General features: G+C 42.7%; 2 protein-coding genes across 6 annotated transcripts; both read right to left on the minus strand.

Moving 5' to 3' along the window:
* Positions 1-608: 608 nt before the first annotated feature.
* LOC102400375 (zinc finger protein OZF) lies at positions 609-23,386 on the minus strand. Of its 5 annotated transcripts, XM_044931437.2 has the most exons (8): positions 23,223-23,386; positions 22,267-22,337; positions 18,783-18,872; positions 16,043-16,227; positions 13,850-13,976; positions 13,014-13,172; positions 5,295-5,390; positions 609-2,625 (listed from the first exon to the last, which is right to left on the minus strand). In XM_044931437.2, the coding sequence occupies exons 4-8, from the start codon at positions 16,055-16,057 to the stop codon at positions 1,337-1,339; spliced, it is 1,686 nt and encodes a 561-aa protein (XP_044787372.2). In that variant the 5' UTR covers positions 16,058-16,227; positions 18,783-18,872; positions 22,267-22,337; positions 23,223-23,386; the 3' UTR covers positions 609-1,336. The 5 variants fall into 5 exon arrangements, with proteins under 5 accessions (XP_044787372.2, XP_044787371.2, XP_044787373.2 ...); XM_044931436.2 differs by lacking the exon at positions 22,267-22,337; XM_044931438.2 differs by lacking the exon at positions 18,783-18,872.
* Positions 9,480-13,007, minus strand: LOC123330289 (zinc finger protein 577-like). The gene has a single exon (XM_044931462.2). It carries the CDS (start codon positions 10,959-10,961, stop codon positions 10,404-10,406), a length of 558 nt encoding a protein of 185 aa, XP_044787397.1. The 5' UTR covers positions 10,962-13,007; the 3' UTR covers positions 9,480-10,403.
* Positions 23,387-25,251: the final 1,865 nt, after the last annotated feature.

Consider the following 25,251-nt stretch of genomic DNA (forward strand, 5'->3'; position numbering starts at 1 on the left):
CATTTAGCCACTGATGGGCATCTGGGTTGTTTCCACCCTCTGGTTTTTGTGAGCAGTGTGCTGCTAGGAATATTCTTATGCAAGTATTTAATTACCTGTTTTCAACTTTATTGGGTATATACCCAAAAGTGGAATTCCTGGGTCATGGCTCACTTGCTAAGTCGTGTTTGACTCTTTGTGACCCATGGACTGCAGCATGCCAGGCTTCCCTGTCCTCCACTATCTCCCAGAGCTTGCTCAAACTCACGTCCATTGAGTCGGTGATGCCATCCAACCATTTCATCCACTGTCACCCCCTTGTCCTCCTGTCCTCAATCTGTCCCAGCATCAGGGTCTTTTTTAATGAGTCATTCTTTGAATCAGATGGCCAAATAATTGGAGCTTCAGCTTCAGTATAAGTCCTTCTGATGGATATTATGTGTTGATTTCCTTTAGGATTGACTGGTTTGATCTCCTTGCAGTCCAAGGAGATCATCTACATTAAGGAGGTACTACATTTACTACATTAATAAGGCTCTCCTCCTCTCTGAGTTTGTTGATGTAAGGAAGATCTTACATCATGTTGATGTGGGAAGACTACCACATTCACCACATCCATAGGATCTCTCTCCTGTACAAGATGATCAAAAAGTTTTGACTTTTCTAGGGGATATTGTCACTATCAAAACATTCCTGAAACTTCCATTTTTATGTACAATGAGATGTGACTTTTCTTAGCTTGCTTGTATTCACTGCAACTGCAGGGTCCCTCTCCTGAATGAATACCCTAATGTATAACCAACATGACTTGAAAAAGAAAATTTCCCACTTTCCCTGCACCCACGTGGGCTGCCTCTTAAATGCATAGCCTGTGACTTTCAAATAAAGTCTTTTGACAATCACTGCCTTTTATACTACGTTGCATGCTCAGTCAGGTCTGACTCTGTGTGACCCCATGGACTGTAGCCTGCCAGGCTCCGCTGCCCACAGAAATCACTAGGCCAGAATACTAGAGTGGGTTGCCTTTTACTACTCCAGGGGATCTTCCCGATCCAGGGATCAAACCTGCATCTCCTGCGTTGGCAGGCAGATTCTTTATACCACGGCACCACCAGAAAAGCCCATTCTCACTGACTTTATAATGTTTCTTTTTTTGGCAAGATCCCTAAGGTATGATCAAACAAGGTGAATGTCTTCAGATGGAAGATGTACAACTTTCATTCCATGTACAAGGTTTCTTTCCTATTAAGGAGTTCCAGAACAGTCTGTATAATGAGAACACTTACGGCATTTCCATTCTGTGTGAGTTCTGTGAGTAGATAAGGTTAATCGAAAGAGCTTTGTCACGTTCTCACAGTCACTGTGCACAGGATTTTCCTCTATGCTGAGTTCGCTGATGATTAGCAAGCACTGATTTCCGAAAGAAGGCTTTCTGACATTCACTGCATCCATAGGGTCTCTCTCCTGTGTGAGTTCTCCGGTGACTGATAAGAGCTGACAGAGTAGTAAACGCTTTCTTACAATGGGGGCATTCATATGGTTTCTCTCCTGTATGAATTCTCTGGTGTACGGTGAGATAGGATTTGGCTGTGAAAGCCTTGTCACACACACTGCATTTGAATGGTTTTTCACCTGTGTGGGTTCTCTGATGTATAATGAGCGTTGACTTACATGACAGAACCTTCCCACATTGGGGGCATTCACACAATTTCACTTTGGCATGACAATTTTTTAGATGGTTAGTGAGACCTGACTTCTGGATGAAAGCCTGCGGACATTCACTGCATCCATAAGGTCTCTCTCCTGTGTGAATTCGCTGATGGATCATAAGATACGCCTTAGTGGAGAAGGCCTTCTCACAGTTTGAGCATTCATACGGTCTCTCTCCTGTATGAACTCTCAAATGGATAACGAGATGTGCCTTTGACGTGAAGGCTCTATCACATGCACTGCATTTGAAGGGCTTCTCGCCTGTATGGGTTCTCTGATGTACAATGAGAGTTGACTTAGAGGACAGAATCTTCCCACATTCACTGCATTCGTGGGATTTCTCTGCTGCATGATGACTTTTCTTATGATCGCTGAGATCTGACTTCTGGATGAAGGCTTGCTGACACTCACTGCATCCATATGGTCTCTCTCCTGTGTGGATTCGCTGATGAATCAGGAGCTGAGACTTTTTGGAGAAGGCTTTCTCACAATCGGAGCATTTGTATGGCTTCTCTCCCGTGTGAGTTCTCTGATGTACAGTGAGATGTGCTTTCACCATGAAGGCTTTATCACAAACTCCACATCTGAAGGGTCTTTCTCCTGAGTGAGTCCTCTGATGTAAGCTGAGCTTTGACTTCCAAGGAAAAGCTTTCCCACATTTGCTGCATCTGTGGGACTTTCCTTCTCTGTGTCGGGTCTTCTGATGATAGGCAAGTGCTGACTTCGTAATGAAGGCTTTCTGACATCGACTGCATCTATATGGGTTTTCTCCTGTTTGAGTGTCCTGATGAGTAACCAGCTTTAACTCACTGGGAAAGGTTCTCTTACAATCATGGCATCCATGGGAATTATTTCCTGTGTGAGTTCTCCAAGGCATGGTTGTGCGTGGTTGACAAGTATCCACTGCGTTTTGATTGCATCCATATAGTTTCTTGCCTAAAGAAGTTGAGTTATAATTAGCAAACCCTGACAGCTAGATGAAAGCCAGAGTACTCATAGCAGAATGAACAATATAGCAAGTAAAGGTCCAGAAAAAGTTTTTTTTTTTAATTATTATCAGAATAAGAATGAGATAATTAGTAAAATTTGAGGAAACTCTAGATTAGATAATAGTTCTGTATAAGTAGTAATATTCTGATTTTGAAAACTATTCTGTTTATGTTTTTTAAATTACCTGTTTCTAGGAAATACACAGTTATGTATTTATAAAGGGTCATTATTAGGGGTCAAGAGTTCAGGAAAGCAATATGTACTTGTGTGTGTGTGTGTGTGTGTGTGTGTGTAAAATGACAGATTACAATAAAGAAAATGTGGTAAAATGCTACCACTTAAGGGAATCTGCAAAAACAATGTACATTAAATCTGTGTATAATCTTGGGATTTCACATGAAGTCTAAACTACTTAGGAATAAATATTTTCAAAAGGAAAAAATAGAAAATAAAAGAAGACATTTGTATTAAGTTATATAGGAGGATTATTCATAATGGCCTGAATGCAGAGTGACTAAATTGTTTTAGATTCCCACAATGGCATCTTGCACAGTACTCTAGTATTTCCGATCTAAATGCTGGTTACATCGTGGGTTGATTGGAAAAATTAACTTCATTATACTTCATTTTCACATAAAGAAGTAAAAAAGTAGGCAGTAGTCAGGAAATGCTCACGTGTAGGAGGACTCTGGAAGGAATTCAGATATTATATTATTAATAACAGTAACAGGATGCCATTCAAGGTAATACTAGGAGAGAGACAACTTAGCTTTCACTTCAAAAATGTCATCCTTTGTGTATGTGAATTACAAGGTCTTAAATATTGTGACATAACACTGTTTTTAGGCTTGTGGACTGTGGTTATGAAAACTGGTAATGATCTGCTATGTCATATAGCATTGTTTTTAGATTACACTTTAGATTTTGCGCTCTACCCTCCCACTCAGAAGGTTGTGCTACATGATGGTTTATCCTGTCATTCCCCATTTTTTCAATCCATGTAACTGTCAAAACATTATGTCTTTAATAGGCCAGATGTTTCTGAAACTTATGCTCATGACTGTTGTGGGGGGTGGGGTGGTGAGTAGCTAGAAACACTGACTTTTCTTACTTCCTTTTCATAAATAAATAAAAACAGCAAAATTTTTGAAAAAAATCACTTGATTACTGTGTGGAGAACAGAGAGAAGCAAGATTAAAAAGTCAAGAGTATTTTCAAGAAAACTATAACAATTTTGGCAAAAAATACTAGACTTTGACGTGTGAGTGAAAACAACAGTAACAGAAAAGAGTGGCGCCCTTGGGATATAGAAGACAGTGAGACCAAACTTGCCGACAGATTAAATTTGTGGTATAAGTGAAAAGAGGAACAAAAAGTGATGTGAGTATGAGGTAGGTATCCGATTTCTGAGTGCAGAAAAGAAGTATCAGGTGACTATATGAGGATAAGGGAAGGTTTGGTCAGTAGACAGAAATTTGGGGGTCATCAGCAAATAAATAGTATTGTTAAGGCCATGAAATTTAATGAATTTACACTGGTTAACAAATGACAGAAACAGGCAAAGATGAAGCTTCATGCTTTTCAACTCTGAAGACTTTAGGAGATGCCCAGAGTATGGAGAAGGTCCATTCACATCAGGCACAAACAATGACTACAAAGGAAAGACGCCAAGTTAAGTCTTGAACAAACATCTGGGGGAAGCACTTTAGAACAAAGGATCCTCAGCTTTTAAAGTGTATTTACCCTATCTTACTGATTCTTTCTTGTCTAATTAATTCTGCAGGCAATAGACAATGAACCTTCCCCAAACTCTAATATCACATTTACAGACCACCACTGTGGTCAGTACCCCACCTTCTGGTCTGCTCTGATGCGTTCTCACACGGCCCACAGAAGGCCACGGGCACTGGTGCTGCTGTATCAACTGGAAGAATTGTGGCATTATTTGATCAGGTAAGTAAGTGTTAGTCACTCAGTCGTGCAAGAGGCTAAAGAGAATGTGGAGAAAGAAAGTGACGCTGCCAAAGAGGAAGAAGAAGGAGGAAGTCTGGATGCTGTAAGGAAACTAATTACTGAACACTGAGTCAATCTGAGAGAGAAAAAGAGGCACATTTTCCTGGAAACAGCATGCAAGAGAGCCTCATCGATGATTTAGGTGTTTGTAAAGACCTTCAGAGTCCCTTGGACACCAGGGAGATCAAACCAGTCCGTCCTAAAGGAAATTAAACCTGAATATTCACTGGAAGGACTGATGCAGAAGCTGAAGCTCCAATACTTTGGCCACCTGATGCAAAGAACTGACTCACTGGAGAAGACCCTGATGCTGGGAAAGATTGAGAGCAGGACAAGGGGGCAACAGAGGATGAGATGGTTGGAGGGCATCACAGACTCAACAGACATGAGTTTATTTTCACTCTGGGAGACAGTGAAGGACAGGAAAGACTAGCATGCTGCAGTTCATGGGGTTGCAAAGAGTCAGACACAACTTAGTGACTAAACAACAACAACAAAACTTCAGAGTTTTAGCCTTGCTAAACACATTCGGAAGGGTCAACCTTTCACGTCCAACTACTTTCAAGGTCTCCCATCTTGCAGCTTCTCAGCTGCTTACTTACCTGAAAAGTACTGATGCTGCATTTCATCTTCTACTTTCCATGGCTCTTCTCTGGGCTTGAAGTTAAGGATCACAACTGGTTTGGTAGCTTGATAGCCTGTTTATGGGAAATGACAAAGACTTGGATGCTTACAATTGGACCTGGTGGGGGATGTCTAGGAAGAGCACAAAAGGAACAGACACACTATCACCTTGGCAGATTAAAGAGCTAATGAAGATGAAAGCACATTAAGTTCTGATGGGAACAGAAGGACTGAAAATTGATTGTCTATAAACTCAACTCCAGTATCTTGAGGCTCTTTGGACATTAGAGCAACTAAAAAAGGAAAGGCTATTGGCTATGTTCTGAATGACACAGGGCAATTATTGTTAACTAGTGTCATAGGTTACTAGAATTCTCCAGTAACACATCCTGATGTTGGCTCTTTTAAGCAGAACCTAGTGGCTACCACTCCTCCCAGGTAAAGAAATAGAAGTGAAGTTGCTCAGTCATGTCCAACTCTTTACAACCCCGTGGACTGTAGCCTATCAGGCTCCTCTGTCCATGGAATTTTCCAGGCAAGAGTACTGGAGTGGGTTGCCATTTCCTTCTCCAGGGGATATTCCCGACCCAGGGATCAAACCTAGGTCTCCCACATTGTAGGCAGACGCTTTACCATCTAAGCCAAAAGGGAAGTCCCCCTCCCAGGTGAAGTCCATAGAAATATTCTCAAATGACACTAGTCCCTATTAATTATCACAGATTCTTCTTCCAGTGTATAGTGATCATTCTGAATGTGTGTGTATGTGTGCTCAATTGTATCCGACTCTTTGTGATCCCATGGACTATAGCCTGCCAGGCTCCTCTGTGCATGGAATTTTTCCAGGCAAGAATACTGGAGTGGGTTGCCATTTCCTCCTCCAGGGGATCGTCCCAACCTAGGAATTAAACCCATGTCTCTTGGGCCTCCTGTGTTGGCAGGTGAATTCTCTCCCACTGCACCACCTGGGAAGCCGGTAATGATCATTATCAATAAGCAAAAGACCTACAGGTACATGTTCTGGCTGTTTTCACCATAAGTTACCAAGGCTATCTCTCTCTGGGTAACAGTTTTCATTAGTAACTATGAAAAGAAGTAAAATGCCCTTATACCGATTTTGCAATTGAACCCTTAATTATCAACTAGTCTAGTAAATCAAAAGTTCCTGAAAAGCATATTCGCTATATCTTACAGGTAAAATATCCCTAAAACAGGGATATAAGATGTCTCTATAAAACATTTCAGACAACTATTTAAAAGGTGAAGAAGAACTAAGTGCTAACATATAAACACAGCAAAAATCTGCCCTCAAGGAGCTTTTGGACACTTTTCAATAGATAGAACAAATAACAGAATCAGATATGAAATGACTACACATGCAGGAATTATCAGCACAAGATTATTAATTTGAATGTTTAATATAAAGGTTTACTGTATTGAGAAACAGGAAATCTAAAATATGTAGAAGGGATATTATTAAAATGACCATTTAGATGTACATAAACCAGCAGAAAAATTTAAAAATAAAGTTGTTAGTTCTCATTATTCATGGATTTACTGTGAATTCACCTGACTGCTAAAATTTCTTTTTAACCCCAAATCAATAATCACAGCACTTTCACGAACATCTGCAGACATCTGCATAGAATAATTTGAGCAACAAATAATTTGAGTTGCCCAATGTGTATGATCCCGGCTAAGTCTGAACAAAATGATGTTGTCTTATTTCAGTTCTCCTATTGCAAACAATCACCCTTTTCATGGTCTAGTGTCATGTTTTTCATATTTTTATACTTTGTCTTGGTAATTCTGCTGATTAAAATGGTCCCAAGCACAGTGTTCAAGTACCGTCTCATGTCTTCAAGTGCAAGAAGGCAGTGATGTACCTTATGGAGCAATTGTATGTGTTAGATAAGCTTTGTTCAAGCAAGAGGTATAATACAGGGCTTCCCCTGTGGGTGAGTAGTGGAGAATCTGCCTGCCAATGCGGGGGACACGGGTTCAATCCCTGATCTGGGAGGATCCCACATGTCACAGAACAACAAGCCTGTGTGCTACAACTACTGAGCCTGAGCTCTAGAGTTCGTGGCCTGAAACTACTGATCCCACGTGCCCTAGAGCCCATGCTCTGCAAAAAGAAGTCACTGCAATGAGAAGCCTGGGTACAACTAGAGAAAGCCCACACACAGCAACAAAGACCCAGTTCAGCCAAAAATAAACAAAAATTTTAAAAAGAGATACCGCGCAATTGGCCATATGTGTGTCAGTTGTTCAGTTGTGTCCGACTCTTTGCGACCCCATGGGCTATAGACCACTAGGCTCCTCTGCCCAGGAGATTCACCAGGCAAGAATACTAGAGAGGGTAGCCATTCCCTTTTCCAAGGGATCTTCCTGACACAGGGATTGAACCAGGTCTCCCACATTGCAGGTCCATCTTTACCCTGTGAGCCACCAGAGAAGCAATCTGTCCCTTTCTTCATGTGGAGAGAATCCCACAGAAGATTATAATTTCCATAATCCACTTGACACAGTCTTCTTGACCATATATAACATTTATAATAACTATTTTAACATCATTTTCTACTAATTCTATCACCCATGTCATTTCTGGGTCTTTTATTACTTTTTTCCTCTTTTTAGATTTATTGTTTTCTACATTGTTATTATTTTAAGAAATATTTTTTCATTTTTTATTTTTCTGGGTCTCTTTCTACAAACTTTCCTTCACATTTATGGGTCCTATTTTCCTGTTTCTTGGCATACATGCGTAGGTTCTGATTGGATGTCTGACTTCATGAAATTAACATTATTGGTTGATCCATGCCTGCTGAGTCATGTCCTACTCTTTGCGACCCTGTGGACTATAGCCTGCCAGGATCCTCTGCCAATGGAATTTTATATGTGGATATATTAATCTATTCAATTTCAGAATAGATACAAAGGTATGTTTGGTAGTATTTCCAGCAGCAAAAATCTCATGTTCCATTAGGAGAGAGTTCTTTTCCAGTGCTGCCAATTTGATTCTTATGTTTCAAGAGCATTCCACGGTGTTCACATCTAAGAATTAGTACAAGATTCTCTGATTAAAGAAAAAAAAATGTTAATGTACTTAGATCATAATTACTTTAGATAACTGCTTCACTGGGAACATGCTGTTCCAAATTTATTTAAGGGGTAGGCAGGAATTTACTGAAGTGCAAACTCTCTGAAATCTAATGCTTTTGTGGTAGGCAATATCATGGCAAATCCCAAAGATGTTCACGTCCCAATTCCCAGAATCTGGAAATCTGTTACATTATACGGTGAAGGGGAATTAAGGCAGAAGATGGCATTAAGTCATTTTAGGGCCAAATAAATTGTTTCTAGAGTTTTAAGGTTCACAGAGAAAAACGGTGCCCCAGGGAAGATTATACCCAGAGGCTCACCAATACTAGCTTTAGAAGGTGAGATTTGGCACTCCCGAGTGGATCCGTTTTAGGTGAGATTTTGGACTCTGAGTTGGTCCTGTGACAGGCTGAGACACTTGGAGATGGTGGGATAGGGTGACTCCATTTTACATGTGGGATGGACACGAATCATTGGGTGCCAAAGGGTGGCCTTCGGTAGGCAGCATAATGGCCTCCCAAAGATGTCTACATCCTTATGTCCAGGACTTGTGAATATGCTATATTATAAGGCAAAGGGGACACAAGTTAGTGATGAAGTTAAAGTTGCTAATTAGCTGATTTTAAGATAGGAGATTATTTTGAATTTTCTGGGTGGGCCCAATGTAATCACAAGGGTCCTTAAGCGTGGAAGGAAGAGGCAGAAAAGTGAGAAATGAAGAGTTGACCAGTCATCACTGGCCTTAAGGAAGGAAAGGGGTCAAAAGTTATGGAATCTGGGCAGCTTCTAGAAGCTGGGAAAACAAAGAAACTGAGTCTGCTCTAGAACCTCCATAAAGAAATGTGACCCTGCCAACAACCTTGTTTTTAAGCCGAGAGAGATGCATTTTGGATTTCAGATCTCTGGACTAATACAGTGTTATTCTGAAACACTGAGTTTGTGAAAACTCAGCAGTCATAAGAAACTAATACAGCTGTACTTTTACATTCATTATATTCTGAGGTTTTCAATCCATACTGCATTTCCTGACATCTAAGATTTCCTTTACTTAGAGAAGTCTCTCCCCATTTCCCAAGGTAAAACTGTGATACAGGACTTAATTTAGGGATACAGTTTCCTTTTTTTTTTTTTACGGCTTTCAGGGGATTTCTCTTTTCTATGAGTTCTTCCACTTTATAAATGTGTTTTTTCCACTTTCAGTGCCTCTAGAGTTGTCTTTCTATGCTTCTCTGACAAGTGAGAAGGTATAATTGATCAATGAAGACCATCACACTCTTTCCTAAGGTTTCAGTCCCATGGGAACTCTTTGAACCCCACTAGGATATCACTTCTGGGAAAAAGGTTCCCCACAAGAGCTACATTTCTGCTCCATATGATCTCACTGATATTTACTAAGTCTAATTTCTCATGGAAGTGTTCTACACAACCACTGCATCCATGGCATTTCTGTCCTGAAATCAACTCTTTATATTTTTTTTTTGGCTGCACCCCACAACAGCCTGTAAGATTTTAGTTCCTTAATCAGGGATTGAACCTGTGCCCCTTGCATTGGAAGCTTGGAGTCTTAACCACTGGACCGCCAGGGAAATCCAGCATTTTTGCCCTAAGTGAGCATTGACACATAAGAATGTGGGGAAGATTCTGGCTCAAGGCTTTCCCCCATCTCTGGTACCCATGGATTTTTCTTTCTATGTAGTATCTGTAACATATAAGACATAATTTATTACTGAAGGGGTGATCACATTCAGCATTTCTGAGGCTCATTCCCTGGGTAAACCCCCGATTATCTACTGAGGCCTGACTTCTTAGAAAAGGCTAGGCCACAATCACTCTGCCCATTAGCAGCTCGCTCTTTAATAAGGACTGAGTTCCTGAAGACACCATCTCCGCAAGCACTGCGTTAACAGGGCTTTGCTCCTGTACGAGTTCACTCAGGCATAAAGAGCTATGACGCCCGGAGGAGGGTTTCTCCAGCTCTGGGGATTCTACAGCTTTCTCTCCCCAGTGAGTCTTCTTATGTTTGATGAGCACATGTGCACCAAGGCTTTGCCGCATTCACTGCAGCCGTACGGTCTCTCTCTGGTGTGAGTCCGCTGGTGCTGAATGAGCTTTGCCTGGCTTCGGAAGGCCTTTTTGCAGTCACTGCACTCACACAGTTTCTCTTCCCTGTGAATTCTCTGATGCTTGGTCAGGTCAGACGTAAAAAAAAAGAAGGTTCTTCCGCATTCGCAGCACTCATAGGGCTTCTCGGCTGTGTGGAGTCTCTGATGGGCAATGAGGTGAGCCTTTTGGGAAAAGGCCTTCCCCCACACACCGCAGCCATACGGTTTCTCCCCGGTGTGAGAGCACTGATGTCTCTTGAGCAGGTAACCTCTGGCTGAAGGCTTTTCCACACTCACCACATCCTGTAGGGTTTCTCTCCTGTGTGACTGCTCTTGAGACCCATGAGCTGCAACCTTCTGGAAGGCTTTTCCACATTCATTAGGTTCATGGGGCTTCTCTCCCATATGAGTTCTCTGATGTTCAGTGAGCTGAATCTTCATGAATGCTTTCCCACATGCGTTGCATCTGTGGGGCTTCTCTCCCCTTTCAGTTCTCTGATGTCTAATGAGCTGTGCCTTCCTGGAGAATGCTTTCCTGCAATCACTGCATGCATATGGCTTCTTTCCTGAACAAGTTTTCTGACGGCCACTTGAGTGGTGATTTAGTGCTACTGGGTTTCACACAACCATGGTATTTGATTCCACTAAGAGTTTTATTATCTTGGAGGCAGACAGATGATTTCCCATACCCACTGAACCCATCAGAGTCCTTTCCTGCGTATCTTCTATTCTCAACAACAAAACCTAACTGTGACTTCAAACTTTTACAGTGTGAGCCAAACTTATTGTGTTTTTGTGTTAAAGGAACAAGGCTTTTGCATAAATCAAAATTATTTGCATAACTTTGTGGACATCTTTCCAAAGTTTTAATTCTGTTTTGGTTTTCTGGGTGCCATTGCATAGGATCAATCTCCCACATTTCTTCTAGGAAAAAGAACAATGAAAACATCCATGATAATTCTAGGGGGGGAAATGGAGTACAGAAATGCCATGGTTTGAGTTAGGTCTTATAAGATCCCAGTCTAAGAGAAATGTCTACTATGGAAGTGTATCCTATGCTTTGTGAAAAAAATGAGAGTATTATAAAACAAAAGTCAGTAGGAACAGCAGTTAGTTAGTATTAATCACTCAGTCGTGTCCAACTCTTTGTGACCCCATGGACTGTAGCCCGCCAGGCTCCTCTATCCATGGAATTCTCCAGGCAAGAATACTGGAGTGGGTAGCCATTTCCTTCTCCAGGGCTCAAACCCACGTCTCCTACATTGCAGGCAGATTCTTTACCATCTGAGCCACCTGGGAAGTCCGAAAGAAGGCACCTGGAATTCATACAGAAGGCCTTTAAAAATTTTTTTTGGCCATGTCCTGTGCCATGTGGGACCTGACCAGGGATAAAACCTGCGACCCCTGCAGACGAAGCATGGAGTGTTAACTACTGGACCACCACAGAGACCTTCAGAAATAACAGAGCAAATAGGAAAGACTCAAGGTAACTGAAAGGCAGAGCAATATGGTAGAACCTAAACAAAATGCATGGGGAGGAAAAGAATTCACCAGGAGGAAAAATGATCTCATTCATGAAACTGAAGGAAAAAGTATTTTGCAGGACAATTACTTTGGATGCAGGCAAAATGCAAAATCAGAGGGCAGATTAGACTATAGAAAGAGAGTTGTCAACCCAGGAATATCTTTCAGAGAGCTTAAATCTTCCATATGTGTGAACACACACTCTGAGGGTGAAGACAGGATCTGGGAGAAAAGAGGATTCTGGTCTCACACACAGGAAGTAGAGCATCACAGGCCAGCAGCTCTGGTGGCTGGCAACACACACAGAGTTAGAGTGCAGGTCAGACGTTAGCAGGAGTCAACCTGGGGCCCTCCAGCAGAGAACAGAAAGCTGAGGCCCTGAGACTGAGTCAAACTTTTAACAGAAGATTAACAACAAAACCCTTAACCTGAAAGCTGGGGAAGCAGAGCGTCAATCAGTAGACAGAAGTCCCCTGGGAGACAAGGTGTGTGTGGTTTTTCAGATGAATGAAGGTGAGGTGGGTAGTCAGGGAGGGAGAATAGCTCTGTCAAAAGGGGAGCTGATACTGCAGAGGCAGGGAGCAGCACTAAGTGCAAAGTGATTTGTATGGGTGGTGAGAGATACCTCATAGTGAGTAAGGTGGAGGACAGGAAGTGAGCCCCTGCAGACAAAGGAAGGAGAAGGCACGAGGGAGTATGCTGGGAGGCATGGAACCACCTTAAGACCTCAAGGTCTTGGATGAAACAAACAACAGTAAGATCCAGAAAACTGTAAAAAAGAAGACATCATGCTTTAATAGCAGGCAAAGAACAGCCCTAATAACAACATGCAGAAAGGTGTTAGGTTATTGGGTCACCAACTGGTGTCAGGGAAGTTCCCTAGATAATACTTCAGAAATGTCAACCTGTCACTGACTAACTGAATTTTCGTGTCGTTTCGTTCCACCTTCTTGGTTTGCGCTCACTCACCTGGGCAGGTTGGACTCAGGGCTGCTCCCTTGACTGTCCACAGGCGTCCTCCTTGTTCCAACTGAAAGAGTGAATTTGGTGTGGGAGCCTGATATCCTGTAAACGGGAAATCACGGGATGGCCGGTGCTGAGCATTTGTGCCGGGGTGATCTACGAGAACTGTACAAAGTTCGATTTTGAGGACCACATCCCTTATACTTTGATAAAGTAAAAACCTTTAACTTGGAAAGGGAGAACATGCATTCTAGGACCTACAGTGCTTTAGTCCCAACCATAAAATACAACATTCCAGGAACCCTGCAGATTTCACTGAATGAGAAAGAAAAGGCAACTGACTATAATGCTGTCTGCTGGGCTGCACCTTGCAGTCCTCCAAGCCAAGCCCTGGACTCACCCAACTTCAAAGAAAAAGAGCCTGGAGTCGGCGACAGAGACATCAGTGGTTTAACGGAGGGAGGAGCTTACTTGTCTGACGCAAGGTCCTGGAGCAATACCCCACTGTGTGCGGTACATGGCAGGTAGGACATGATGGCAGTCTTTGCTGGGGTGGGGGGTGCATTACCAGTTACAGGGGAAACTGATGTCAGGTTGGCTCATTGGTTACCAGGGAAACCAGCAGAGAGGCACGCCCATCACCACCCCTATGATAAGCTCTCATAGTGGAGATGTTCTGATCTAAAGCTAGAATGGGCATTAGCTGGGGCCGGGGTAAGTTTGTAGACAGGGAGGTCAGTCATTTGAGAAGGGTGTAAGTGAAGCAGGCATGGGTTGAGCCAGAGATGGACAGAGAGCAGGAGAACGCCATCCTGGGTGGCCTGAGCACACGTTGCCCTTACCTACTGACACTAAGTTGCAGTAGTTCTCCAACATGACGTCCCAGTACAGGGCCTTCTGAGATGGGCCCAGTATCTGCCACTCCTCCTGGCTGAAGCCCACAGCCACATCCTCGAATGACACAGAGCCCTGTAATAACAAATTCCAGTGCAATTCACGATGGAACATATGATGTGGAAAAAGAGTAAGAACATGTTCTTTTTTTTTTTAATAAATCAGAAGAGATCTCATTTTTATTTTATTTTTTGGTCGTACAACATAGCTCATGGGATCTCAGTTCCCTGACCAGGGACTGAACCCGGATCACAGCAGTGAAAGCCTGGAATCCTAACCGCTAGACCACCACGGAAGTCCCAGGAACACGTTCTGTTTATCTTCCCCATGATAAAAAATTATGTGCACTGTGGCTGTGGCTATTTCACATAGGATAGACCATGTGTCTTTTTTTTAAAAAAATCTGTATTTATTTATTTATTTATTTTTGTGCTGTGTCTTCGTTGCTGCATGTGCTTTTCTCTAGTTGTGGGGGCCACGCCCTAGCTGTGGTGTGTGGGCCTCTCATTGTCACGGGTTCTCCTGCTGCAGAGCACAGGCTCTAGGCCAGTGGGCTTTAGCAGTTGTGCCTCCTGGGCTCCAGAGCACAGGCTCAGTGGTTGTGGTGCTCGGGCTTAGCTCTGTGGCAATGTGGGATCTTCTGGGCCCAGGAATTGAACCTGTGTCCCCTGCATTGGCAGATGGGTTCTTTACCACTGAGCCACCAGGGAAAGCCCGTGACTGTGTCTTAGTCCACTTGGGTTGCTATAATAAAATACCACAGACTGGGTAGCTTATAAAAACAAATTTATTTCTCACAGTTGTGGGGGCTGGGAAGTCTGGGATCAAGGGCCATCATGGCCACCTTTTAGTGAGGGCCTGCTCCCTGGTTCACAGCGGGAACCTTCACAGGGAAGGGCGAGAGATCCCTGTGCATTCTCTCTTAAAAGGACATTCAACCCATTTGTGAAGACCTCACCCTCATGACTGACCTACACACCTCCAAATGGTCCCACCTCCTAATACTATCATCTTTGATTGGTTAAGATTTCAACAATGAATTGTAGAGGCACACAAACATTCAAACCATAGCCCTGTGGAATTCTACAAATTAGTCCTTCCCAGCCTAGAAAAGAACTAAAATAATATTTGCATAGAAATAAAAGACACTGTGCAGTAAGAAGGTCTTTGTTTATATGAGTGGAAAATCTGTTATTAATTTAGAAGTCTATTAGAGGCAGACAGGGTATCCTAAACCTCCATGCTATGAAATATTATGCAAACATTAAAATCAATGAGATGGATTTAAATATACTGGTATCAATGATCTTCAAGGCATTCTCTTAAATGAAAAGAATCAAGCCCCCAAATAGTATAGTCTATAGTATATAGTCTATATAGTATATAGTCTCATCCCAGACATATGAAAAACTCTTAATAATATATTCAGCTACATAAGTTTACATATGTGTGTGCATAGAAATGCATATATTAAGATATACATAAATTAATCTAAATATAGATATATTTTACCAAACATGAATTTGGTGGGAGACCCAAATTATTAACATGTTACCCTTCAGGGTGGGCCTTTGGTGAGAAAAAGGCAAAGAGGATATTCTCTTTTGGTGCAAAGACTTCTGTGTGCTTAAACCTTGTGCACGCAAATGGAGCTATGTATCATTTGTGTGAGTAAAAATACAAAGATCACCCAAGAATAATTGGCTCTGACTTCATTTTTTTGAAACTGGGGTTAAGAAGTTATAAGGGAAGAATTTGCCTCTATTTTAAGATTTTAGCCTAAACTTACTGTCCAGCAGATCCTAATTTTTATTAACGTATACTTTTCTCAGGGCTTTCCTGGTGGCTCAGAAGGTAAAGAATCTGCCTGCAATGGAGGATACCAGGGTTCTGTCTCTGGGTCGGGAAGATCCTCTAGAGAAGGGAATGGCTAACCACTCTAGTATTCTGGCCTGGAGAATTCCACAGACAGAGGAGCCTGGTGGGTTACACTCCATGGGAGTCAAAAAGAGTCTGACACAACTGAGTGACCATCACTTTCACTTTTCACTTCATACTGTTCTCATTTCACCAGACTGCTTTTTAGAAGCTTCCACAAGTCCCCTGGGAAACAAAGGATTAAAACATAACACAAACCTCACCTGGACCTTGCTCATCTTCTCCACTTCTTAAGAAAGGGTGTGTAACTCCAGGCTGTGTTGTCTTCTCTCTTTCCAGGCCTGCCTGGAGGTTATGGTCAGGGGTCTCAGGTCAGGCTGCTGCCAGAATCCATGCTCTCCCAAGCCTGGAGCCTCCTATTACTGAAGATGTTCCTGTAGACTAGAATCTGTGGATTCAAGAGCAAATTCAATGACTGAACCTACGGCCACAGCTCTCTCTAGCCACGAGTACTCATTCAAACAGAATGTCCCAATAATTCAAGTCTCTTTAACTCCCTGAAAGCTTTTCTATCATGGGGTTGGGTCCCACAGAAACATATGAAATGGGTGAGACGAATGCCTTTTTTGACAAAGTTGGAAGAGTGTGAAAATGAAAGAGAAGATGGGAAATAAAAACCAGCTCATGGTCTTGTCCATGGCTAAGATCTCACACAGATCCAGTTCAGGAAAAATGAAGTACGAAAATGTTGGCTCTATAAACAACAAGGTCCTACTGTACAGCACAGGGGACTATATATTCAGTGTCTTACGATAAACAGTACTGGAAAAAGAATATAACAGAGTGTGTACATATATATAATATAGTGGAGTAGGAAATGGCAACCTACTCCAGTTTCTTGCCGGGAGAGGCAAGAGAATTCCATGGACAGAGAAGCCTGATGGTTACAGTCCATGGGGTTGCAAGAATCAGACATGACTGAGCAATAAAAAGAAATGAGATGGTAAAGAATCCGACTGCAATGCAGGAGACCTGGGTTCAATCCAAGTTGGGACGATTCCCTGGAGAAGGGAATGGCTACCCACTTCAGAACTCTTGCCTGGAGAATTCCATGGACAGAGAAGCCTGGGAGGAGGTGGGGAAGGCTACGGTGCATGGGGTCGCAAAGAGGCAGACACAACTGAGGGACTAACAATTTCTTTTACTTTCATACAGTGGAATACTAATTGCAATGAAAAGAAATACTCTATTGCTACATGCAATAACTTAGATGAATTTCACAACAAAATATTGAACATAAGAAGCCAGACACAAGAAAACATGGATGCACGATTCTACTTACATAAAGTTAATAGTCAGGCAAATTTAATATGTTTTTAGGAAAGTAATTGCCTCTGGAGAGGAGGGAGATTAGGAGGTGGAGGCTTCTAGGGTACTGGACTACTCTATTCTTTTTTTTTTAGCCATGCTGTTTGGCATGTGAGATCTTAGTTCCCTAACCAGGGATGACCAGGAATTGAACCTGTGCCTCTGTAGTGGAAGGGCAGAGTCTTAACCACTGGACTGCCAAGGAAGTCCCTGTAATATTCTATCCTTTTTAATTTGGTTTTTATTTTGTTTCTGTAACATTCTAGCCTTTAATTTTGGGTGTTATACTTGAAAAAAGCTTTTAAAGAAAAGTACAGATCAGTTTCACTTATACATTTTCACAATTTTTAAAAAAAAATTTCAAGCAAAAGAAAGAATAGTAATTTAAACCTCATGTACAAAAAACCCTCATAGAGAACAGTGTACTCAGCGACGCCCCTGGTGGTTCAGTGCTTAAGAACATGCCTGCCAACGCAGGGGATACGGGTTCGATCCATGGTCCAGAAAGATTCCACATGCCTTGGGGCAACTAAGCCCAGGCACACAAAACTACTGAGCCCGCGTGCCTAGAGTCCGTGCTCTGCAACAAGAGAAGCCACCTCAGTGAGAAGCCCTGTGCACCACCACCAGAGAGTAGATTCCATTTGCCGCACTAGAGAAAGCCCGTGTGCAGCAATGAAGACCCAGTGCAGCCATAGATAAACAAACAAAAAAAGAACAGCATAATCAAACTCCACATACCACTGTGTGACTTCAATAATTATCAACTCAAACCTAATTTGTTTTATTTACACCTCCATTCACTCCCCCACCACCACTGGATTATTTTGAAGCAAATCCAAAACATTTTTTTATTTCTAGGTGCAAAAATATTAGGTAAACTATAAGCAAACAGAATTTAGTCCCATGTTAAAAGAACAAATCATTATGAACAGGTATGCTTTATTCCTGGAATATAAAATATTGAAAAATCTCACAACATAAAGAAAACTTAAAAGAGAAAAAAATTATCAACGAAAATAAAATTTAAAAGCCTTTTAAGGGGACTGTAATGTACAGCATGGTGATTACAGTTAAATACGTATTAGACGTGGGTTCCATCCCTGGGTTGTGATGATCCCCTGGAGGAGGGCATGGCAACCCATTCCAGTATTCTGGCCTGAAGAATCCCCATGGAGAGCAGAGCCTGGAGGGCTACAGTCCATGGGGTTGCAAAGAGTCGGACACAACGGAGCAACTAAGCACATACACTTGAAAGTTAATTAAAAAAAGCAGATCTTCAGTGTTCTCATCACTAAAAAGAAATGGTAATTATGTCACATGATGCAGATGTTGGCTAACTTACGGTGGTGATCATTTGACAGTATGTAAGTGTATTAAATAAACACAACTGTACACCTTTAAACTTACAGAATTATATATGTATATGCCAATTACATCTCAATAAAGTGTGTGGGACACCTTTGAGAAAGATTAATAACTTGATAAAGTGCACGTACCATTTATTCAGACTAGCAGGCACTCTGCTTTGTACTCAAAGAACTTTTGCTCATTCCATCTTTCTAACAGCTATGAAGTGGGAATCATGACAGCTTTTTTCACAAGCGATGAAGCCTGACTCAAAGATTAACCTACCCAAGTCAGAGGAAGAAGCAGGTTCTTCTTACTCCAGTCCATAAACCTGCCACCTGGCCAACTCTATTTGCAGATGACAAAGATGCTCAACTAGAAAATAGAAAGGAATCTATTTGAAGGAGTCAATTAGTAATATCTGAGTGGAATGAGGTGACAAAATAAGTGTATCTTTTTAATTTTTGCTCTTGTTCATTACATAAAATTAGAAGACACAAAATTGAGGGAGCTGGGTCATATGGGAAAAAAATGACACTATTTACAGCTACAACAAAAGTATAACCTGTTTACAAACAAACGTAATAAAACATGTTCAAAACACGTATAGAAAAACATCACAGCTGGTCAAAGAAACCAAAAAACTTGAGTTAAAAGAAATCCATTTACATGTTCCTACACATGGACATCACCAGATAGCCAACACCGAAATCAGACTGATTATATTCCTTATAGCCAAAGATGGAGAAGCTCTATACAATCAGCAAAAACAAGACCGGAAGCTAACTGTGGCTCAGATCATGAACTCCTTATTGCCAAATTCAGACTTAAATTGAAGAAAGTGGGGAAAACCACTAGACCATTCAGGTATGACCTAAATCAAATCCCTTATGATTATACAGTGGAAGTGAGAAATAGATTTAAGGGACTAGATCTGATAGACAGAATGCCTCATGAACTATGGACGAGGTTTGTGACATTGTACAGGAGACAGGGATAAGACCATCCCCATGGAAAAGAAATGCAAAAAAGCAAAATGGCTGTCTGAGGAGGCCTTACAAATAGCTGTGAAAAGAAGAGAAGTGAAAAGCAGAGGAGAAAAAGAAAGATATAAGCATCTGAATGTAGAGTTCCAAAGAATAGCAAGGAGGGGATAAGAAAGCCTTCCTCAGCGATCAATGCAAAGAAATAGAGGAAAACAACAGAATGGGAAAGACTAGAGATCTCTTCAAGAAAATCAGAGATATCCCACTTCAGTACTCTTGCCTGGAAAATCCCCTGGGCGGAGGAGCCTGGTGAGTCGCAGTCCATGGGGTTGCTAAGAGTCGGACACGACTGAGCAACTTCACTTCACTTTCACGCATTGGAGAATAAAATGGCAACCCACTCCAGTGTTCTTGCCTGGAGAATTCCAGGGATGGGGGAGCCTGGTGGGCTGCTGTCTATGGGGTCGCACAGAGTCGGACATGACTGAAGCGACTTAGCAGCAGCAGCAGCAAGGGAATATTTCATGCAAAGATGGGCTCAATAAAGGACAGAAATGGTATGGACATATCAGAAGCAGAAGATATTAAGAAGAGGTGGCAAAAATACACAGAAGAACTATACAAAAAAGAGCTTCACAACCCAGATAATCATGATAGTGTGATCACTCACCTGGAGGCAGACATCCTGGAATGTGAAGTCAAGTGGGCCTTAGAAACCATCACTACGAACAAAGCTAGTGGAAGTGATGGAATTCCAGTTGAGCTATTTCAAATTCTGAAAGACGATGTTGTGAAAGTGCTGCACTCTATATGCCAGCAAAATTGGAAAACTCAGCAGTGGCCACAGGACTGGAAAAGATCAGTTTTCATTCCAATCCCAAAGAAAGGCAATGCCAAAGAATGCTAAAACTACCACACAATTGCACTCATCTCACACGCTAGTAAAGTAATGCTCAAAATTCTGTAAGCCAGGCTTCAGGAGTACGTGAACCGTGAACTTCCAGATGTTCAAGCTGGTTTTAGAAAAGGCAGAGGAACCAGAGATAAATTGCCACCATCCTCTGGATCACCGAAAAAGCAGGAGAGTTCCAGAAAAACATCTATTTCTGCTTTATTCACTATGCCAAAGCCTTTGACTGTGTGGATCACAAGAAACTGTGGGAAATTCTGAAAGAGATGGGAATACCAGACCACCTGACCTGCCTCTTGAGAAACCTATATGCAGGTCAGGAAGCAACAGTTAGAACTGGACATGGAACAACAGCCTGGTTCCAAATAGGAAAAGGAGTACATCAAGGCTGTATATTGTCACCCTACTTATTTAACTTCTATGCAGAGTACATCATGAGAAATGCTGGACTGTTAGAAACACAAGCTGGAATCAAGATTGTCGGGAGAAATAGCAATAATCTCAGATATGCCGATGACACCACCCTTATGGCAGAAAGTGAAGAGGAACTAAAAAGCCTCTTGATGAAAGTGAAAGAGGAGAGTGAAAAAGTTGGCTTAAGGCTCAACATTCAGAAAACGAAGATCATGGCATCTGGTCCCACCACTTCAAGGGAAATAGATGGGGAAACAGTGGAAACAGTGTCAGATGTTATTTTTCTGGGCTCCAAAATCCCTGCAGATGGTGACTGCAGCCATGAAATTAAAAGACGCTTACTCCTTGGAAGGAAAGTTATGACCAACCTAGATAGCATATTGAAAAGCAGAGATATTACTTTGCCAACAAAGGTCCGTCTAGTCAAGGCTATGGTTTTTTCCAGTGGTCATGTATGGATGTGAGAGTTGGACTGTGAACAAAGCTGAGCGTCGAAGAATTGATGCTTTTGAACTGTGGTGTTGGAGAAGACTCTTGAGAGTCCCTTGGACTGCAAGGAGATCCAACCAGTCCATTCTAAAGGAGATCAATCCTGGGTGTTCATTGGAGGGACTGATGCTGAAGCTGAAACTCCAATACTTTGGCCACCTGATGCGAAGAGCTGACTCATTGGAAAAGACTCTCATGCTGGGAGGGATTACGGGCAGGAGGAGAAGGGGATGACAGAGGATAAGATGGCTGGATGGCATCACTGACTCAATGGACATGAGTTTGAGTGACTCCGGGAGTTGGAGATGGACAGGGAGGCCTGGTGTGCTGTGATTCATGGGTCGCAGAGTCGGACACGACTGAGCGACTGAACTGAACTGAACTGAAAAGTGTAGTACCTACATCTGTATCGCTTCTTCCCAAATTAAAATACCCACTTGATGGAACATAACTGCAATAGTTTTTTTTTAAAGAAAAGAAATAAAACTTTCAAATGGTTATGATAGGATGTTAGATTAAAATGTATAAAATCATATCAAAACCTACACATCTGGTCCCAATGCTAAAAATGAAATATACTAAATTTTAACAAGAGTTGCTTTCTGGAGGAGTATTTAAAGTGTGTTAGTGCTCAGTCGTGTCCAACTCTTTGTGACCCCATGGAGTGTAGCCTGCCAGGCTCCTCTGTCCATGGGATTTCCCAAGCAAGAATATTGGAAAGTGAAAGTTGCTCAGTTGTGTCTGACTCTTTGCAACCCCATGTATACAGTCCATGGAATTCTCTAGGCCAGAATACTGGAGTGGGTAGCCTTTCCCTTCTCCAAGGGATCTTCCCAACCCAGGGATCAAACCCAGGTCTCCCACATTGCAGGTGGATTGTTTACCAGCTGACCCACAAGGGAAGCCCAAGAATACTGGAGTGGGTTGCCGTTCCCTTCTCCAAAGGATTTTCCGCACCCAGGGATCAAACCTCAGTCTCTTGCATTGGCAGGCAGATTCTTTACTGCTGAGCACCAGGGAAGCCCTGATTTTAGGATGAACCTGAAAACCAAGTATTTTCAATAGGAATATACAGTAAACATGGATGCAAGACCGGAAACTCCACATCTAAAATTAAACATGCAATAAGCTCCCCAAACACTGTCCCTAATGAGGACACAAGTTCCAATCCCCCAACAACGGACACCCCAGATATTACTCTCCAGCAAAGATCTCCCAATTTGTCATGCTGTTAATCATGTTCAAGACACCGCAAAGCCAAACTGTTGTTTGGAACAGTGAAAGGTTTATTTCAAGGCCTTGCAATGAGACAAGACAGCTCTTGCCCTAAAACGCCCTAAAATGAGAAGGGATCTGGCAAAGCACTTTTAAAAGCCAGGTGAGGGAGGGAGGGGGTTTGCAGGGTCTAAGATCAGCTTGTGTACAATTCTTTAATTGGCTTTTGGTGAGGTAGCAGGATGGTTTCACAGGGGTTAACATTATCAGTCCTTGGGTTCCAGGAGGCCTGGGGTTCTGTGCCCTACCTCACTAAATAGTTTATTAATATCTTCTTCTTTGTTGGAGAGGGAGAGTTTTTTTTTTTTTTTTTTTTTAACCTCTGCAAAACAACTCATGAAATGTACATCAAGTACTATTATCTAGGTACTTCAGAGAGGAGCTGAAGCACAGGATGTGAGGGAAGGCCTGTGCCAGGAAGGCCTGGTGGCGTCCAGCTAGGTTACAGATTCAATACGGTAACCGTGCTCCCGCACCAGAGAAAACTCTCAACATGAATCCCCAGGTTGGTCCACAAACACAAAAGCTACGAGCCGGCATGACCATTCGCGTCACCCCAACGCCTACCCCATTACGCAATCTGGAACAACAACAACACACACCCTAAGGCGCTCTCCCTGGCCTGACACACGCCCAGAAACCAACACTGACCTGATGGATGACTTCTGTCTTCACCGCTGGAGGCAAATAACAGGATAGACGTTTTAAAACCAGGCGACCACCCTCTGCCGCAGGCAAGACTCCTGGAAGGTGAAAGGATGGCGGCCGACGAGGTTCACAAGCGGCCGTTCCAAAGACCCGGATCCTGGCTTCTCGCGAGCCTTCCATGACGCAGTATTTCCGCGCCGGGTTCGCGGCTCTTTACCAGTAGCAGCGGTTTTCCCACCTAGTTCCGTTTGGCCGGTGAGGGCTTCGTTTTTCTTCCTTTCGCGGGAAGGTGTAAAACGGTGAGAAGCGATCGAAAAGGACTTATTTCACTCTATTTTCGGCCCACCTGACCCACTGGGCCATGACTTTGAACATTCGCCAGGGGCGCTGCACAAACGCTTAGCTTCTCAGAAACTCAAGGGTCCCTGGATCTCTGCAGGCTGGGCAGAGATGTTCGCGGACACGAAGGCCCTTTGATTTAAGATAAAGAGAAGCTAAGAAGCGCGGCCGTCTCAAAGAAATCCAATACGGAGGGATCCCAAGCCAAACCTGGCAACAATTGAAGGACAACCGAGCAGTATTCTAGGAATGCGGACTGCAGAAGGTGTTGCAGGGTTTAGAAAACCGTTCAGGAGGGCACAGGTCTGAGAGTGGGTAAAACGGCGGGATTATACAGCTCTTGTTATGACTGGTGTGGAGGGAAATGGGAAACACTTTTGATCAGGGGCAAAGCCAGAGGAGAAGCATGGTTCTCCCTTCGACAGTGGGGTGAGCCAAAGATGGGGTAAGGTTTTACTTGCACAAAGGTGAGAAATACTTGAATCAAAAGCTCTGAGGGAAGTGATTCTGTTGAGTATTGTGACGCAACTGATGAAGCACCGCTCCCTAAGTCAGGAAGGTCAGAAAAGGAAATGGCAACCCCCTCCAGTATTCTTGCCTGTGAAATCCCATGGACAGAGAGGCTCCTGGAGGGCTATACAGTCCATGGGGTCGCAAAAGAGTCGGACACGATGTAGCGACTAAACAACAACCCTTTAATTATAGAACTTGGTTCAGAGAACGTTCAAGCTAAAGGGGTTATTTATTTATTGACCCAGCAGATGTTTATAAAATGCATCCTCTGTGGCAAACAGGGATCTGGGTGCTGGAAATACAAAAGGTATAAATGCAGGAAAGATAACATGGTTTCATTGAGCTGTACATTCTGTTACTGACCAGGGTCTTGGATTCTAGCCAATAGAAATTGGTAAGAGGCCAGATAAATTCAGGCAATGCTTTATTGGGCCTGGTGCTGTAGCAGGAGGAAGTGAAAACAAGTAACAGGTACCCTTGCTTGCTACGGGGCAGGTGGTGAACTGGTCCATTAAATGGTGTGAGGGTAGGGCAGGTCCAGGGGAGGGGTGGCTTGGGTGGTCTGCCCATTCCTTTTAGGGCTGTTTGCAGGGAACACACATAGGATCCTGCTTTTGCTCACAGTACCTCAGAAGTAGCAGTTGGGTTTGGGTCTTTGTGTATCTTGTTCATAATTTGCTCCTATTGCCTATGCCAGGCAGTTATTTTTAGTCCCTTATAGTTCCTCTGTATTCTGGATGGGCTGTTTGTCTAGGGGCAGGCACTGCAGTGAAGTGTCCTGGGTCCCAGCCTGTCTCAGTACTGGTGTGCAGAATGTAAAAGGAAAGTTGTTGGTTTGTCTTCCTCATTATAGCAAGAGTTTTGATTCCCACCTACAATGTGATCTACAGCGCCTGGAGGGCAGAGCAGTGAACCAAAGACATTAGCCTAAGATTTAATGGAATTTGTTTTTCTAGCTTTTGGACTTGCTTGGGACCAGTCACTCTTTTTTCCTTATGATTTATCTGTCTTATAATGGAAGTATGTATCATACCTCTGTCCCACCATTGTATTTTTGAAGAAAATAACTTACCTGGTTTCACGGGTCCAAAGATGGAGAGGAATTTTCCTCAGGGTGAATTGTACATCAGGTCTCACCTATATTTGGCTCAGATGAGACTTTGGATAAAGACTTTTTTTT

This window comes from Bubalus bubalis, chromosome 18, assembly GCF_019923935.1.
Source record: "Bubalus bubalis isolate 160015118507 breed Murrah chromosome 18, NDDB_SH_1, whole genome shotgun sequence".
NCBI classification, from domain to species: Eukaryota; Metazoa; Chordata; class Mammalia; order Artiodactyla; family Bovidae; genus Bubalus; species Bubalus bubalis.

What these genes read in the sequence shown, in the direction of transcription:
- LOC123330289 (XM_044931462.2), bottom strand. Translation starts at nt 10,961, where the DNA reads ATGAAGATTCAGCTCACTGAACATCAGAGAACTCATATGGGAGAGAAG.
- LOC102400375 (XM_044931436.2), bottom strand. An exon ending in CTGCAACTTAGTGTCAGTAG is followed by an intron (nt 13,173 to 13,849) that starts GTAAGGGCAACG and finishes AACTTTGTACAG; the next exon opens with TTCTCGTAGATCACCCCGGC. An exon ending in GCAGCATCAGTACTTTTCAG is followed by an intron (nt 2,626 to 5,294) that starts GTAAGTAAGCAG and finishes CAACTTCTTTAG; the next exon opens with GCAAGAAACTATATGGATGC.